Source organism: Meriones unguiculatus, chromosome 15 (genome assembly GCF_030254825.1).
Source record: "Meriones unguiculatus strain TT.TT164.6M chromosome 15, Bangor_MerUng_6.1, whole genome shotgun sequence".
NCBI lineage: Eukaryota > Metazoa > Chordata > Mammalia > Rodentia > Muridae > Meriones > Meriones unguiculatus.
In genome coordinates this window covers 42,383,530-42,402,372 of record NC_083362.1, presented here as the reverse complement: position 1 = coordinate 42,402,372, position 18,843 = coordinate 42,383,530, and the positions used below count along the sequence as shown (strand labels likewise).

At 41.9% G+C, this 18,843-nt stretch overlaps 1 protein-coding gene across 4 annotated transcripts in view; it reads left to right on the top strand.

The window, feature by feature from the left end:
* Hecw2 (HECT, C2 and WW domain containing E3 ubiquitin protein ligase 2) overlaps positions 1 to 18,843 on the top strand; it is a 349,936-nt gene that overhangs the window by 221,188 nt on the left and 109,905 nt on the right. For all 4 annotated transcript variants that reach the window (XM_060368357.1, XM_060368358.1, XM_060368359.1 and 1 more), the window contains 3 exons: positions 9,413 to 9,488; positions 13,751 to 13,920; positions 15,973 to 16,115. In XM_060368357.1, coding sequence (XP_060224340.1) covers positions 9,413 to 9,488; positions 13,751 to 13,920; positions 15,973 to 16,115 — 389 coding nt within the window. The remainder of the gene's footprint in view (positions 1 to 9,412; positions 9,489 to 13,750; positions 13,921 to 15,972; positions 16,116 to 18,843) is intronic.

Below are 18,843 nucleotides of genomic sequence, written 5' to 3'. Positions count from 1 at the left end.
ATCCTTCCCCCAGCTCTTCCACAAGGCTCCCTGCATTCCACCCAATGATTAGCTGTGAGTCTCTGCATCTGTTTTTATCAGCTGTTGGGTAGAAAACTCAGAAGGCAGCTATGCTAGGCTCCCATCTGCAAGCTTAGGAGAGTTAAGCTATGTCAGGGGTCAGCTGTCTCCCATGGGGTGAGTCTCAAGTTGGGCAGTTGTTGATTAGAGATTCCCTCAGTCTCTGCCTTAGTTTTGTCACTGCACATCTTGTAGGCAGGGTAAATTCTGGGTTGAAGTTTTTATGGATGGGTAGTGTTCCCCTCCCTCCTCTAGGAGTCATGTCCAGTTAGAGAGTAGTCTCTTCAGTGTCCATAAACCCTGCCTGTTACTAGGAGTCTCAGCTAGAGTCACCCTCATATCCTCCCAGGAGCCTACTCAGAGAAGTCCCTGCCCAAGGTTTCTCTTCTCTCTGCAAGCCCTCTGTCTCCTCACCCCCTCCCTGGGTCTGATATGGACCCTCATTTCTCTCCATGATCCCTCTCTTATTCTGTTCCCTCTCTTCAACCACTTAAACTGCCTATTCTATTTCTATTTCTGAGTAGGAATTAAGCATTCTCCCTTGGGTCCTCCTTGTTACTTATCTTCTTTGTGTCTCTGACTTGTAATAAGATTATCCTGTACTATATGGACAAAAATCAACTTATACCTGAGTACATACCATGTGTGTCTTTCTGGGTCTAAGTCACCTCACTCAGGATGATCTTTTCTAGTTCCATCCATTTGCCTGCAAATTTCATGATTTTCTTGTTTTTAATCATGTATTAAACTTTCTTGTCATTAATAATGCAAAATGAAAAGTTAGTCTTATAAAACATTACATAACTAAAACAGTCAAGCAGTGTCTAATCAAACCTCTGAAAAACCCATTTTGAATGAAAATAGACAGTAAAAATAAAGCCGACACTTCCTGAAATCAGAGTCTTTTAGACCTCAGCAATACCAAGATCTAGCCATTACGAAGACACAGGGAATGTCTGGCCCACTGCCAATGAAATGCATTGCAGTGGTTTTCCAGTGAGATTACTTTGTCAAAGCCTGCAGTTTGGGGATAATTAATGTGCTTCAATGTGACTTCAGAGCTTTGTATAGACAACAGCAGTACAATCAAGAGAGAATATTTTGATTAAAAAACTCATTAATGGAAGTGGTTGTCAGTTGATTTCTGAACATCCTAGAAATACTTTGGCCTGTGTTCTTGGGTCTGACTTTCTTTGGGGGGGGTCAGTGCTATGCTGCTGTAGCAGAGTGGTGGTCCGCAGGGTATACAGCCTGTGTTTAATCATTGTTAAGTGACAGCACTGCTATTCACAGTGCTTGCTCAGGATGATTATTCAATGGCAGATGGAAAGAACAGACCTGAGGGAGACAGTGGAGAATTCCTTCAGGTTAGGAAATGAGCTGTTGTCCTAATCCTGTGATCTCTTTTCTCACATATCCCTTTGTGATAAATCAAGGGTGACAACCTCGGCCTTCTCTGTCATTTGTGGGTTGACTTTGACGTCACTGTCATTCATCAGAGTACACAGTGAGATGTGTATCTGAGCCTTGCAACAGGAAACCCGTCAGCTGCAGGAGCAGGCCCTGGCAGTGTTGTTATTTCAGCACTTAGTTGGCAGTGTTGCTTCTAGGTTTCCCAGAATGGATTTATAGAGTGAGTCTATTTAAAAACCTCTCTCTAAACACTGATACAGATGTGTTTATTACAGTGAATATATTTAGTGATAATGGTTGGCCTTTCCTGGCTTTCTTGTACTGTGAGATAAAGTTGTATTCTTTGAGTATTATTTGAGATGAGCATTTTTCCAAAGAGGTGACACTGTTTTTCTATGAATTCTTTGATAATTGTTTTAGATTAGTCTTTTACCACACAATGAATTACAGTTTTAAAATGAAAATTTACAGGTGTCTTCTTTTATTCCTTGTAGTTTCTTAAAATATTTTAATTAGTTTATAAACCAGGTGTTGTGATATATACCTGTAATTTTAGCACTTAAGGAGGCTGAGACAGCAAGATTGTGAATTGTCAACCTGGGCTACATAGAAAGACCATGTCTCAAAAAGGAAAGGGAAGGGGGTGGAGAAGAGAGGAAAGGCGAGAAAAGAGGAGGAGAGGGGAGAGAAGAAAAAAGGGAGAAGATGTGATAATTTTAAATGGTGAATTTTTTCAGTCAGAAATAACTCATCGGCACAAGTGAGTACTTGGTAGACAGAGATGTTACATTCCTGGAGGGATGGGTCTTACTTATTAGGCAGTGCATTCTACTCAAGACAAGTCCCTGTTTTGCAGAGATGCTGTCCTGGTGCAGCAAAGAGTGTAGGTTACTACTGTCTGTCCCAAGGATGTCTGTATCCTGTGTGCTGAGAACAAGATGACCAAGCACAAAGATCTGCTGTCTAGACAAGTTGGTGTTGCCTCTACCCCTGCTCATCTGTGAATCAGAGGAATGAAATCTGTTGTAAAAACTCACATTTCTGTTGAGTGATCATCAGGAGAATGGGACTAAGAGGGTGGAGACATTATATAACTCAATCAGTAAAGCCTTTGTCTTACAAGTAAGGACCTGAGCTAGATCCCTAGAAAACACATAAAAAATGCTGGGTGTGACTATGCACTCTTTTAATCCTAGTGCTGAAAAAATGGAAATAGGCAAATCCCTCAGGTTAGCCAGATAGCTAACCTAGCCTGCTTGTTGAATTTTAGGCTAATAAAAATCCTTGTCTCCAAAGAAATTAGAAAGGGTGAGTGAAACAATAGTTGAGGCTTTTGCCCTTCACATGCACATATCCGCAGAGAGAAAGAGAGAAAGAAAGAAAGAAAGAAAGAAAGAAAGAAAGAAAGAAAGAAAGAAAGAAAGAGAGAAAGAAGAAAGAGAAGAGAAGAGAAAGAAGAAAGAAGGAAAGAAATAGAAGAAAGGAAAGAAAGAGAGAAGAAAAAGAAAAAAGAAAGAGAAAGAAAGAAAAGAAAGAAGAAGGAAAAGAGAGAGGAAGAAAGGAAGGAAAGCGAACAGAAAGAAGAAAGGAAGATGGGGTTGATAAGGAGAACTGAATGGTACTGATGCAGAATGATCAGCGGGCAGTTAATTGTTGAATAATCATGTCTAAAGTACAGAAGTCACAAAGATATAATGTAAAGAAGTGTATCTTACATCTTGGCTTGGATCAGTGATGGTCACATGTGAGACGCCATGTTGAGTTTTACATGGGGAGTACAGCAAAGACAAGGAAGTGTGAAAGATCAGGGACAGCCAGCACTGGACAGTGGTTCAAATGAGAAAGCAGGTTTTAGCTCAGAATTGGTGCAGTCAGGGAAAAGAGACCTCCAAATAGAAATGGCTCAATGCCAGACATAACAAAGGAAAGTGAGGATTTATAGCCAAGTAACAGAGTCAGTGGATGAAAAATTACTAGGACAGCCAAGGGGATATGGTAACTCTTGATAAATTTAACTTGAAAATAATTTTTACTGAAGGCAGGCCAGGGTGATCAGATGATAGCTAGAATCCAATGAGAGATGAGGAATTTGGTCTTATATCAAGGTGATGTCACAACTGAGGATAGAGATTATCTCTAGATGAAGTAGAATTTTTATAATCTACCAAATTGGAGACAGAAGTCTGAGGGCAGGCCTAGTTAAGCTGTGCGTTCACATGAGCTTGACTAAAGTATGGTCAAGGGAGACACCTTGATAGGATTTAATATGAACTTCAAAATTAAATTCTGTGTGTGATTTTCATTTTGTTAAGTATTCAGAACCTAATCTGCTTCAATTTTGTTTCTTCTGGTAATATGTACTTCTTCTGTCAGAGTACAGTACAGAACTTTCTCTTTTGAAACCATGAAATGTTATACTACTTATGCACAAATTTAGAGAAAGTTTGCTTTATGACCTGTAAATTACTGTTTTCATGTAAGATATAATTTACTCAAAGGTTTTTAGGGGAAAATGATTGTGCAGTAGCATTATACGGTCCTATTATTTCTAGCTCCAGAAGCCAAGTACCTACACTGCAGTACAACAGAAACCTGGACATACATAGGCTGCCCATGTGGACCCTCAGAGATGTGAGGTGAAGGATGATGATATAGTGAGAATTCTGGATTTTTGGCTTTTTAAAAACACTGAAATATTGTAAGAATGTGCTTTTACTTTAATCCCAGGTGCAGCGACATGGGGCCGCTTCAGACTGTCTGCAGCGGCTGACAATGATTTGCTTGCCTCATGCTCCAGCAGAGGCGTGATTTTACCGGCTGCAGATAGTTTCTGTGATTATATGATGGTTAGAATTACGGGAACTTTCCAGAGGGCATATAAATGATAGAGACCCAATAGATCAGTGGTTATTGATCATTCAAGGGGATGTTGATGTTTTGTTTTGCTGGTGACCATGGTCAAAGGAGAAACAAAAGGAAAGAAATTTGATTCAGGGATCTCTGTCTCTCTCTCCCTTCTATTTTTTTCTTTCCTATCTAGTGATAGAGGATCAAACAGGGGCAGGGATAAAGGGTGGGAAAAAAGAAGGACCCACAAAGTGGCAAAGATAAGCTACAATTGGCACCCCACATGAAGCTCAAAAGTTAAGGATAAAGATGAGAAATTTGATTTCAAATGTCATACAGGAAATGGCAGGGGACAAAGGAATAGATATTCTTTTTTAAATTAATTTTTTTAAATTACAGTTTATTCACTTTGTATTCCAGCTGTAGCCCCCTACCTCATCTCCTCCCATTCCCACCATCCACATCCCTCCCTCTTCTCCTCCCATGCCTCTTCCCCAGTCCACCGATAGGGGGGGCCTTCCTCCCCTTCCATCTGATCCTAGTCTCATCCTGGCTGCATTGTCTTCCTCTGTGGCCTGGGAAGGCTGCTTCCCCATCAGAGGGAGGTGATCAAAGAGCAAGCCACTGAGTCAATGTCAGAGACAGTCCCTATTCTACTTGCTCGGGAATCCACTTGGACAGTGACCTGCCACGGGCTACAACTGTGCAGGTCATTGTCCAAGTGGGTTCCCGAGAACTGTGCATGGTCCTTGGTTGGAGTATCAGTCTCAGAAAAGACCCTGTGCCCAGATATTTTTGTTTCTGTTGCTCTCCTTGTAGAGCTCCTGTCCCCTCCAGGTCTTTCTATCTCCCCCTTCTTTCATAAGATTCCCTGAACTCTGCCCAAAGTTTGGCTATAAGTCTCAGCATCTGCTTTGATACCCTGCTGGGTAGAGTCTTTCAGAGTCCCTCTGTGGTAGGCTCCTGTTCTGTTCCCTGTTTTCTCCATCTTCTGATGTCCATCCCATTTGTCTTTCTGAGTGAGGATTGACCATCTTAGCCAGAGTCCTCCTTCTTGATTAGCTTCTTTAGGTGCACAGATTGTAGTATGATTAGCCTATATTGTACGTCTAATATCCACATATAAGTGAGTATATACCACGTGTGTCTTTCTGCTTCTAGGATACCTCATCTGCTCTCTCTTTCCTGAAAGAATTCCTGAGTTGGCTGTGCAACTGGAGAAATTGTGGGTTGAGGTGGAAGTTCTTGGGAAGCCAGGAGTACCAGAAGAGGGAAAACAAAAAGGCTCAGTTCCAGTGACTGAGCAAAAGAGCAGGAGTGTCCAAAGGAGGAAATAGGGAATGAAACTGTTCCAGAGGACTAGCAGGTCAGAGAAAAGCTGGAAAAGCAAGAGAACAATCTGATGAAACAGCCCATTTCAAAAGAAAGTGTTAACCTCGAAACAACCGTGATGCCAGAGTTAGAGGAGGGGCAGACTGGGGTTATAAGATCACCATCAGCTTTCTCAATAGTCATACAGCATATGCCACCTAATGGAATGAGATTATGATGAGATAGAATGGCATCTTATAGAAATCATAGATCTAAGGTATTTTAAAGAAGCTATGATTTTATATAGGATACACTCGCTTTATGTGAAACAAATTCTAAATAACTGGGCTACTCAAAATAGAATTACTCCCCAAGATTGTGACAGCTGCACTAGAAGTTGATCCACAGTTGCAATGGTTAGCATAGTAGAGGAAAGAAGCTGTGAATATTGAACAGCAGAATAGAGCAAGGGGAATAAATATTGTCAAAGATCAGTTTCTGGGAATGCAGAAATGCTGAGTACAGAAATGAGTACAGAATACAGAAATGCTGTACTCTAACCTACAAGAAAAGATTCAGTTTGATGGCACTGCTATAGAACAACGTCACATAGCGACTTTAAGAGCTTGGGACAAAGTTGAGGAGTCCTGGGAAAAAATTCACCTCATTTACACAGATCATACAAGGCTCTGGGGAAACCTTTGCTGATTTTTTTTCTTTTCGTTTCGTTTCTTTTCTTTTCTTTTTAACAGAGATTTGTCTCAGCTGGGAACAAAGCCATATCAGACCCTGATGCAGTGCAATTTTTGATAGAGACATTGGCATTTGAAAATGCAAATGTAAAAAGGTTATTAGACCATTAAAGGCACAAGCAGCACCTATGGATAAATGAATAAGAAATATGACTGATACTGGTTCTAATATAATAGATCAAACTAAAGCTGGAGGTCTCTGATATCAAAATGCCTTCTACTTCGATTGCAGGAAACATGGTCATTTACAAAGAAACTGTGACCAAACCAAAAGCCCCAGGTATCAAAATGCCTGGTGCGTCAATTGCTGGAAATATGGTCATTTGCAAAGAGACTCTGACCAAGCCACCAAAAGCCTCAGACCTCAAAATGCCCGGTGGGTTAACGGTGATAAATATAATACTTTGTGCTGGAAAAGTGAACAAGCCATTTCTAGGGCCAATGGTTTTCCTAAGTCTCAAACAGAAAGAATGCCTAGGCTTCCCCGGGCATGTATGTGATGCGGCAAAGGCTGCCACTGGGTTCAGGAATGCAGATCCAAAAGATACATTTAAGCTAATTTCTTGCCATTGGTAAACAACCTTGGGATCCTGGCTTGGGGCCCCAAAATAAAAATTATGACCCGTTTCAGTTAAGGAGTTTCATGCATACTGAAAGACCTCCACTTGGCATTTAGAGATTTAATGCACTACTTTGATGCTGCTACAGGTCTAGTGCTGCTCTAGCCCTGGCCACAGACAAACATCTTACTCTATTCCCCCCAACTCAGTGTTATAGAATCACTACTGGATTTTATGGTTCTTTGCCCTCAGGGACGGTAGGGATGATCTCGGAAAAAAGTGGATGGACGTCCCAAGGATTCACTGTGTATCCAGGAATTATAGGTGAAGATTTCAAAGGATAAATTAAAATTATGGCCTATATCAAAGGAGAGATGCAATTTAATATGGGTGGTAGGATTGCTCAGCTGCTACTGTTTGCTTACGTCAAAAGCAAAGCACTCTAGTAGGAAGAACAGGAGGGTTTGGAAGTATGAGAAAGGAACAACAGCAGCTGAGAGACACTGGGCTATAGGAAAAAACTGTGGAATTAAATCAGCCTATATACTAGAAGGATGTGTTAACACTAGAATGGAAATCAGCAAAAGCTTTGTGTTGGGAATGCAGAGTTGTTTATATATCCACAGGATATGAAAAACTGTGGATACCATCAAAACTGATAAAGATTAGAGTTAGATGGGGTAGGTCTCCTGAAAACCTTGGCTACTGGCCCAGAGCACCTATTCCATTAAAAATGTCTCTGTTTACAATTTCCCTCTACACACAGCACAATTAATGGCTTAAAGCAGAAGGGAGGAAATGCAGCAAGAATTCTGGAATGTTGGTTTCTTTTAAAACACAGAAATATTAAGAGAATGAGCTTTCATTTTTCACCCCAGGTGCGGGGATTTGGGCCTGCTCCTGACTGTCTACAGCAGCTATGATTTTCCTCCTGCTCTAGCAGAAGCTTGTTTTTTCCAGGTGTAGATAGTTTCTGCAATTGTGTGATTTTTGGAATTCTGAGACTGTATCAGAGCATATATAAGTGCTAGAGCCCTGATAGGTCAGTGATTGTTGGTTGGTCAGCGGGGTTGGTTGCACTTTATTAGTGACCACGGTCAAAGAAGAAACAAAAGGAAAGAAATTAGACCCAGGATCTTTTTTATTTTTATTATTAGTTACATTTTATTAACTCTGTATCCCAGCTGTATCCCGCTCCCTCATTCCCTCCCAATCCTACCCTCCTCCCTCATCTCCTCCCTGACCCTTTCCAAGTCCACTAATTGGGGAGGACCTCCTCCCTGTTTTATCAGTTTTCTTCAGGACTGGCTGCAAAGTCCTCCTCTGTGGCCTAACAGGACTGCTCCTCCCTTGGGGGGTGAGGAGGTCAAAGTGCCTGCCATTGAGTTACTGTCAGAAACAGTCCCTGTTGCCCTTACTAGATCCAGGGATCTTTATCTCTGTCCGCCTCCATCATTGTTCTCTCTTATCTAGTAATAGGGTGAAACCAGGGGCATAAAGGGTGGGAAAAAAGAAGAACTCACAAAGTAGCAAAGCAAGCTACAGGATGACTCAGTACATGTTATGAACGTGACATAAGTATTTATTTCTATATTTCTTACCAATATGAAGAAATTTAACATTTAGTTTCAGTAGTAATATAAGTATATTCATTATGCGTTAAATATACTCCTCTAGGCATGGCGACATGTTCTGATAATCCCAACACTTGTGAGGGAAGAAAAGGTCCTGAGTTCAAGGCCAATTTGGGCTTTGCAGAGGGTGGGTGAACATTACTGAGCAGATGGAGGGTACAGTGACTCTTGCCAAACCAACCTAAAAAGAATTCTTGCTGAATACAGGACAGAATGGTCAGATGTTATCAGGGTAGGGGAGAAGGCACTGATGGTGGTTGAGAAATTCATTTGGATATCAAGAGAGATGTTATCTCAAGGGCAGGGATTTTCTCTAAACAAAGCAGGCCACCCTGCATTTTGTGTGCGACCCTGACTCAAATATAATAGAAACAGTGCTGCAGTCAACAACACCTAAGACACACATACACACACCAGAGACAGACAGACAGACAGACAGACACAGAGAGACAGAGATGCAGAGAGACAGTAAGAGCTGGCCTCAAACTTGTGATTCTCCTGCCTAATCCTCCAGAATGCTGGGGTTATAAGAAGGTATACTAGGAACAACTGTATTCATATTCAAGGGAAAGACAGAACATACAGTAGATACAGTAGGCTGATTATATTAAGAAAGATTTCAAAGCTCATATTTTTTAATGGGGTAAAGGTTAAATGTAAGTATGAACCTTTGGTCCTGTATTTTGAGATCTATATCTGTTCTAAGACTTGAAATTTTGAAGACATGCAGTGGAATGCATTTTGATTTTTAAAATATCACTGGATATCCAAACAGATGAGGCCCATTGGAGAGCCTGAATCTCGTATGAAATTTCACACACATTTTTCTCCTCAGATGGGGGCAGAAGGCATGGAAGGAGGTGCCTCAGGAAGTCTGCACTCTAGGAAACTCGTTAGCTTCACTTTGTCAGGTAAGTATCTGAGCGGAGCCTCCAGTCTGAGGATGTGTATGTAGCTTCAGTGAGGGTGTAGTCATTTCTTTCTACAGTATCATGCATGGCCCGCAGACTAGGTTACTTTTAGTTCTTTTGGCCATACTTACAAAAAGTCGGTTATATCTTACTGCTGTAAAATTAAATGATTATTATGTTTAGAAAGTACTCTTATTTATTTATTATTTATTTATACGGTATTCTGCCTGCATGTGTGTCTACATGCCAGCAGAGGGCATCAGATCCCAGTATAGATGGTTGTAGGCCATCATGTGGTTGCTGGGCATTGAGCTCAGGACCTCTGGAAGAGCAGTGCTCTTAACCTCTGAGCCACCTCTCCAGCCCTAGAGAGTACTCTTTTTTTTACCAGGTTTTCTCATGAAAGAAGAACTGTGTGAGTATGTGAGGTCAGTGAAGGTGTGTGTAAAGTGCTATATAACTCTGCCATGGGGCTTTGGTGATTTTAAACAATTTTTGCTCACGTCAACTAGAAAGAAAAAGGGTTGAGGGCTTGAAGAAAAAAAATGAAAGGTATGCTCTTTTTCTATGATGATTGCACATAAAAACTGGAAAGCAGATAGCTGTTTTCATGAAATTAAAAAATAAGTTTAACCCTATGATCCCAGCACTCAGAGAGGCAGAGGCAGGCAGATCTCTGTGAATTTGGGGCCAGCCTGGTCTGCAAAGTGAGTCCAGGAAAGCCAAGGCTATACAGAGAAACCCTGCCTTGAAAAAGAAAAAAAAAGAAATAAATTTAACAAGTAGAGAGATACTGGTTTTCCGCTTGGTAAACCATGCCGCCTGCTTGTGTGTAAACCATCCAGTTACGGTACCGCCTTCAGACTACAAGTGTTGTATTGTAGTTTGTAAAGTTGACTGAGCTGAAACTAGCATTAAACAAACTGGGTTTTACAGCCAAAGAGGAAATGTTTTGATAAAATATCAGCTTACACAAACTGACATATTTGGAACAAAATATATACATATGCGTGTATGTGTGCACTGGGCTACAACATAAAAAGGTGAAATTTATTTTGTACATAAGGCATTGTCAGAGCATTTGAAAGCCACCAACCTAGCAAGAATGAACTGGCAGCTGTAAAACCAAGAGTACTCTGAGAAAGCCCATGCTTGGACCAGAGTTTTCAAATAGACAGCTGGGTGGGTGATAGATTATACAAAGCCTAAAGATTACCTGACTCTGTAAAGAGAATTGCTTTAAGCGTAGCACGTCTGAGATTTAACTGAAGCATTTTCTTCATTGCTTAAATACTGAGAATGAGCACCAGCATCTAGACAGTGAGCCTGTGAGAACAGGCCGCTCCACGAACCACAGCAGCCACGTCAGACCAGGCTGTGCACACCCATTGGGCACAGTCTTCTTTTTGTTTAGATTTGTGTGGTCCTTTTTACTTCCTGTGAGGCTGTTAATTTGAAGGCCTCTTTTCCTTCCTTCAATTTTCTGGTTGTAACCTGGTAGGTGGCTGATGGTTCAGACTGGGCCAGTAAAGATATTTTGTTGGGGATCTTTGGGATTTTTTAAGTGTCTGGGTAACCGGATTACTTTCAAGCACCATCATCTGTGATAGCATTTGCCTAGCCCTGACAGTGCCTCCTCAAGACATGCTGATTGACAGCTTGTACTTGAGACCTGGGACATCCACCGGGTTGCAGACACTGATGCCCCTGGCAGCAGTAGGGAATAACTGGCCACCCCCAATGATGGTTTGCTATACTCTATCGATGTCTTCATTTAGAGCCATTGAACTATGTGTTTGGTCGGTGGAAGCCACATACTGATTTTGACCTCAGAAGGAGAGCCGTTAACTCTCTGTAGGAGAATTACTATCTGGAAAGTAAAATCACAGGACACCCTCCTCAAAATAAATCAACTCTAGGACATCAGAGAATCCATCTTTAAATACTTTCGTAGCATCCCACCTCAGTTCATGTAGCTAGCCGTGTTGTCCGTCACTAGATAGACATTTGCCAAGTGCATAGAAATGGATAAAAATCATTAAGGGTAAATGGAATTCTATAACATTAATCCTAAAATAACTGATGTGATTGTAGGCTGACAGGGGGTGATAATACATGTTTGAAAGCATTGACATACTGGAATGGCTGCCTGCAAGTGAAATGCCTTCTGCCTGATTATCTAAGGATAAGTAAGATACGGGAAACTGAACTCTACAGCATCAGCAAAAAAAAAAAAAAAAAAAAAAAAATGTGTCTTGGTTAATGTTTCAAATCTTATAATAAGGCTGAAGCGAGGATATTTAGCATACATGCCTTTGCGACTTTGAGTGCTTCTTTGGTTTGTTATGGGTTATGGATGTTTATAAGTATTGAAGCAAAGGAAAAGAAAGAGAAGCAAGAGCAGAGATGAGATGAGTAAAGGAGACTGAATCACCACGTTACAAATAATTGGCAGTTTATCACCTACATTAATGAAGATTCCTTCATCTGCGCAGTGGCTCACCAGGAAGAGTCGGCACCAAGGTTATCTAACGTTGACATCTCTTATCAGAGTGACTTTAATCTGCTGGCAGAATGCTTTTTTGTTCAAAGGAACATTTGTCTGTGAATGAATTCGTTTTGTCAGACTTTGTAGCAGCTATTTCTGTCCATGTTACTCTGCATTTACTTCAAGGAAATCCCTTGCCTGGAAGTAAACTTAATATCTAGAGGCCATCAATCTGTCTTGAGTTTGAGACAAGAATCCTCAAGAAGAGCAAGAAAATAAATGTGTGGGATGCATTTTCATCTCAAGGCTACTTTACGCTAATAGAGAAAACATGTAGCTAATGAGCAGTCAGATGAAAAATCTGCATTTAGTAATGACTGCATAGTTTATGAAGTATCAAGAGTGGGACCACTCAGATAATGAGATGACAGCAGCTTCACAGAGAACCTGCCTCGTTCCTCACTTGTCCCTTTCCTCCCCTGTTGGTTTCTAGGTCAGCAATCAATCTCTATCTCAGTGTTAACAGGAGGCCTCACTGTTGAGTAGCTCCATGGTTGCTAACGTATTATCCTGTTCTTCCACTGCTGACTGCATGTCATTAGACAGCTCTGGTCTGTTTTCATCACATGTATGTAGGCCATGAGTTCTCGTGGACCGGTCCATCTCTTCCAGAGAGTGTGCTCTGGGAAATACATAAAACCCAAGGCCTAGGTGACCCCATTGACTGCCTATAATGCAGGACCATGACAGTGTCTCTTTCCCGGCTGCTCTAGCGAAGATAGAGGTCTGTCTCTCCGTACAGAATTGCTCTCTAAGATAGAGTCTTAAAGACCTCCAGACGGATCTGAACCACATGAAAATGTAGTGTCTTCCACAGCTTTCAAGATGGTCTAGCTCTAGAGCTACATTAGTCACACTGAGAGTCTCAGAAAGGTACCATGGCCAGCTAAGCCAGCTTTAGTTCTAGGCATGTGTGTGCCTATCCGCCTGAAGTTAAAATGTCTCCTTGCTGAGCAGATTGAAGCTAAGACTTTTAGCAGCTCGTGTCATATAAAACATACTGTGACTATAAGGTAAGTTATAATATATTCACTGGATATTTAAATGACTTTATAGGTTATAGAAAAAAATAACAAGAATTATTTAAAATAATTGCATTTACATATTGAGTTCATAGAATATGTATGACATTTAAGATGTAGTACAAATGAGTGTGTGCTTTAAATTTTTATTTCAAGTTAAGCTTGGTTCAAACTTATACATACATACATATGGGCACACAATATACATATACACATATATCATATAGCAATATGTAACTTTATGTATGTGGGTCTTTTTTCATGAAAGAACATATTTTTTATAAACTGATTATTGAAAATTTATATGCAGAGGTTGTCTTACATTTCGACACTGCACCAGGAAAACAATGGTGAGGACCCCCAAGTACATGGGATGAAAAGAATCCCAGGCCTAGGAGCCTAAGTTGATGAAAAAGGGCTGGCTTTATTTTTGCCACCTTGGAGAGCCCAATGCTGGAATTACTGCCACTGCCCATTTGCCATTTTCTACACATGCGCACAGTGTGACTAACTGCCTCTGGGTCACTGGCTCCTTTCTGGCTAGAGCTGTGGACCAGTTAAGAACGCCCGAGTCTTGGCTTTTGGTGCTAACCAGGATGTCTGGATCCTCCCTCCTCTCTTCTGTGCTTCCCCCCTACCTACTGCCTTTCCTCTCTCCCGTTTCCTTCCCCCTCCACCTCTTCTCTCTAAAGATCTCAGGGCAGTTGGGCTCAAGAAAGGGATGTTCTTCAATCCTGACCCTTATCTTAAGATGTCCATTCAGCCAGGGAAGAAGAGCAGTTTCCCAACCTGTGCCCACCACGGGCAGGAGAGAAGGTCCACGATCATCAGCAACACAACCAACCCCATCTGGCACAGAGAGGTAAGGCCACCTCAGGGCGGGGTGGCAGTGGGGGAGGTCATGTCTGCTGACAGTGCTTGACAGGCCAGTTCATCCGGTTCCTCTGAACTCTGCAGCCCTGAGCTGTTAACAGGTGAGGGCAAGATGGCTCCAGATGCCTAGTTCTGTTTATCAGAGGGTACGCTGCATAGGAGTTATTTCCTTCTGGTTAGAGCCAGGTGTGTAGTAAAACTGGTGGCATGTTCACTTCTAGGGTACAATTTTATGATCTGCTAAAGGCATAATAACCAAAATAAATATCTTAATGTTTTTAAAGGTAAAAGGTTCATGAGGAACAAAATATATGAAAGGTTTTTTTGTTTTTTGTTTGTTTGTTTGTTTTTTGTAAGAACAGGAGAATTAGAATATTACCTTGAAGAATCACGTCAGAGCCTGAATCAAAGGGGGGAAAAGCTGTGTTTTTACTTTTAATTTAAAAATTTTTCTAAAAAATTATCTTTTGCTTTACCACATATTCAGTCCAAACTAAAGGAATATGGAGTCTCTTTGTCTCTCTCTGTGTCTGTCTCTGTCTCTCTGTGTGTGTGTCTCACTCGCTCTCTCTCTCTCTCTGGGCTTTGGCAAATGCTTTTATGAACTTTCAGATTTTTGCTGGCTGAGACATTCAGGAAGCCGCATCCCTAGTGAAGGCAGATTGTGTTGATAGTATTTGAAGGTTCTTCACAGCTACACTCTGCTGCCCGTCTTCTTAACACGTCACATCACTAAAATCAAGCCGAGGATTTTCTCATTAGAGCCACACAGAGTCAAAGATGAGCAAAGAGATGTGGCATGCTTTCTCACCGGGCAGTCTTCCCGCAGTCTCTCAAGGATCCAGCGCCTTTGCGTCCTAGTGCTAGAATGTTTCTAGCTAACCCTTGGCTGGCGTGGGAGTTGCATAACTAGTTAGGTTAGCCCTGAGTGTTTAGCCACAGACGTATGTTCTAACAACGCTGCGGAAGTATTTACTTGGAGCGAGATAGTTGAGGGAATATGAAACTAATTAGAAGTCTGAATGTTTGGGACTCTGGCACAGAAAGACGTGTTCCTGAACAGTCCTGTGTTTATTTGCATGGCAGATTGTGCTTGTGTTCTTATGCCTACTCTAAAGCACCATGATGCCATAGTGGCCACAGTGACTCTTAAAGTCAGAGCACCTCATCCACCGTGTCTCAAAGCCTGGAAAATATAAAATATGTTCAGTGTGAGCTCTAGAAAGCCCGGGGCAAATACAGTAACAAAGCAGGCAATAAAGCCTTCTCTCCCTTAGTTATCCAGCTTTCTGCACTGCTCTGGCACGAAGCCAAAGCTACCACACGTGCCAGCCGAGTACTCTACCCTTACAACATCCCAGGCCTGCCCAGCACTGCGCATTCACCCGATGGGAGAGCCGCGAGTGCGATCCAACTATCTCTACCTCTGTCACCAAACTCTGCTTTAGGTGTTTCTGTGGCTGCCTACGCAGCGCTCTTATCCTCAGCAAGTGCTACTTTCCGTACGCAGACTGCCAAATTCCTCTACCCTCTGGAGAACTTTAGTTATTATGCTAAATAAAAGCAGTGGCCGAAATGCCAAACAGGCTAGTACTCTTCACGTTGCTCTAGTTGTGTGGACACTGTCAAGGGAAAGTAACATGGTTCACACTTCCTTCCCGCCCCCATCGTTCAGTACGCTCATATTTTTCAATACAAACAGGGTTGGTAGTGGTGGCTTTTCTTTTTACTTCAGTAAATTATATAATGCATAATTTAATCTTTGATAGTATCTCTTGTAACTACTAAGCGAAGAAAATGTATTATTGGATAAAAAGGATTTTGTCGTTCAGATTTTAAACGTTTTTTTCTTTTTTTTTTTTTTTAGTTTTAAGAATCATTGTGAGTTTTGTTGGTTTTAAGTGAGCACAGGATTTACAGAAAATGGTAATATGGACCCTGCATGTCATTAGAGTTTAAGGGATAGCGTTTTCTGTGTTATAAAATGATTAGATGTTGTGTTTGTCTTCTAAGCCAACATACTGTATGTTTTTGATTTCAGAAATACTCCTTTTTTGCACTTTTAACTGATGTCTTAGAAATTGAAATTAAAGACAAATTTGCCAAGAGCCGTCCGATCATCAAGCGCTTCCTGGGGAAACTGACCATCCCGGTGCAGAGGCTGCTGGAGAGGCAGGCCATCGGGTAACCCACTCTCTCTCCCCTGGGGATCTGGAGATTAGTTTGTGCCAAGACGGCTGGAGCGATACTTGGTAGTCCAGGGGTGTGTCTTGCTGATAAGAAGTGGAACGTATCACTTTAAAAAATAAGAGTGCCCTTCAGCTCAATCAAGTGTCTGGGACCCCAGATATCTTGTTCTAACGATACACTTTCTTGTGGCATCAACCCCCTTTCCAAGTCTCACCTAGATAGCAATCAGTGACAATTCTCTTGGTGTCCAGTTGGATTGTATGTGGAGGGGGGGGTCGTGAAATCTTGCTTTCGTGAGCATCATTCTACCCTCATCTTATCTAGATGCACTCCATCGACAGAGCCTACCTTTATCTCTGAAACATGGAGGGGAAAAGCTTATTGGGGGGCTTAGTTTTCACTCAAGTCTGCCGTCCATAAGTTGTGAGTAGTTAGGAAATACAACACACCTTCATCCATTGTTAGGATATATATTTTTTTATGGCACAAGTACTACCAAACTCAAGACGGCAAGTGCGCTGGGGCAGCACAGTGAGGACATTCTGTGTGCCTTGTGTCACTGCAGCAGGACCTTTTGAGTACACAGTGGTGGTAGCAGCAAGAACAATGAGCACCAGTGCCCCCCTCGCCATAGTGGTGAGGTAACCCCTGAGATGCTGGGCTCCCACTCTGCCGGAAGTTAGAATACTACCCAGATTTGCCCAGGTAGTCACAGCGACTGCAAGAGGTAGATTTGGGATGCCAACCATTTCAGAGGTGAGGAGTCTGAGGCTGGCAAGCAGTGGGAGAGCTGAGCGCTGAGCTCAGTCCTGCTGTTGTAGACATGCTGTTGTCTGAAAGACCTATGAAACTCACCAGTTCTGATGGGTTCTGGTCCTCTTGACTCTCAGGAGGTGTGAACAGTGTGGTTAGATGGCCCACACAAAGTGAAGAGATGATACAAAATTCTGGAAGCTCATAAAAGTGGGGAAATAACAGTTATTTTTAAGCATAATAATTATAGCTTCCAGATTTATTTTGAGAGCTTTTGAAATTATTTTTAGCATGCATCAGCAGTGGAAGATTATGGTGAGAATCAACTGTGACAAATCTAATATATTTCCCACCTGACTTATATTAATTATAATCATCCACTTCATGCGACATGTATGTATCAGTTTCATGTACTGACAGCAAGAATGATCAACGAAGAGCTCGATGGTGTCAGAGATCGAAACTGTCATGAACTCTCCGGTGTTTGAGTCAGTCATCTGAGAGCTGTTGCCACGCTGTCGTGGAAGCAACAGACCGAGTTCTATGTGTAGTAGGAAACAGTCCAAAATGCACTCAGAAAGTGTCAGAAGTAGGATGTTTCTCCATGAGTGAGCTAAAAGCATTGCCACTAAACCAGATGCTGTCACGTGTTAATATTTCTGACCTGATTACTGTTTTCTCTAGGATAATCAATTCATCTTAAAAGTTACATATTTTGATTAGTTATAAATTGGGTGAACTGGGCTATCTGAAATAAGTGAAAGTGAAAAAGGGTGTGGCTCTATGGGATAAGCCGTACCTCCTAATCTGTTTTTAAAGCATTTGTTTGAATATAACATTTTTCATGGCATGGCCAGCTTTTTGCTCATGGTTTATAATAATAGTAATGCATAGCATGTTCTTCACAAGAATAGATCACAGCAGGAAGCAGCCTGAGTGAGGGTAGGACTGGACAAGCCCAGGAGGACTACCAGGTCCTCAGATCCATATCCACACAGTGGCACCCTCATCACAGAGGCTCTGTGAGGCATAAGAAGCTTGTCTCAATTTTGATGTGGAACAGTTGAACTAAGGACTTTTTCTCAGAATTTTACCAAGTAAAAGTTTTTGTTTGGCAAATAGTTGTGTATGCATTAAGCCGCATTGGGTATTGGAGATGAGACAGTAACCAAAACAGTACTTTCCTTATAACTCTTACAAAACACTCGTTTCCTACCTTACACACTGCTTCTGCAAATCTTCCATCATTAGCATCATTTTTTTTTTTTTTTGGCAGAGGAAGGGAGGAACCATCAGTTTATTTTTACAAGAAAATGATGGTTTTATTAGAGGACGGAGTGTCAGAGGAGAGGGATAAAAAACCAGAAAGTAGAGACAGGGCGATAGGACTTGCTGCTGGCATACACAAGAGCGTGCAAGAACTTCTGTATGCCGGGTCCTCTCTAAATGCTGGGAAAGCAGTGCCAAGGAGGAGAAAGCCAGGCCTGCCGTTCTGCCAGTTGCAGCTGTTACGCAGTTCTGTCAAACTTCCAACGTAATGGGCATGTAATACCTGCTTCAACTGCCTGTTCAGCAAGAGGATTGATAGCAGCATGACGTCCAGGTATCCCACACGTAAAAATGGCAGAACTTGGAATGAGCAGCCTGGAATCATGGAGACTGTTTGTGGAGTGGACTTGTGGTGCAAAGGCTGCCTGGCAGAGGCTTCTGCAGCAGGATAATCAGTGTCTCACCCCAGGCCTGCCATCCAGGAGCATCTTAACTGTGTCTTCATGTCTCTCTTAGAAAGCAGGGTCCATGCTTCCTCCCCGGTGGCCAGGGGTAAAGAACAACACATCCCTAGAACCCTCAGCAGCACTTGTGTGTCAGTAATTCTTCATGTGGGGAAGCAAAGTGTTTGAAAACATGACTCTAGAACAAACATGTTGGCATCATAAAAAGACATGTCTAAGAACCTGACTATGAATTC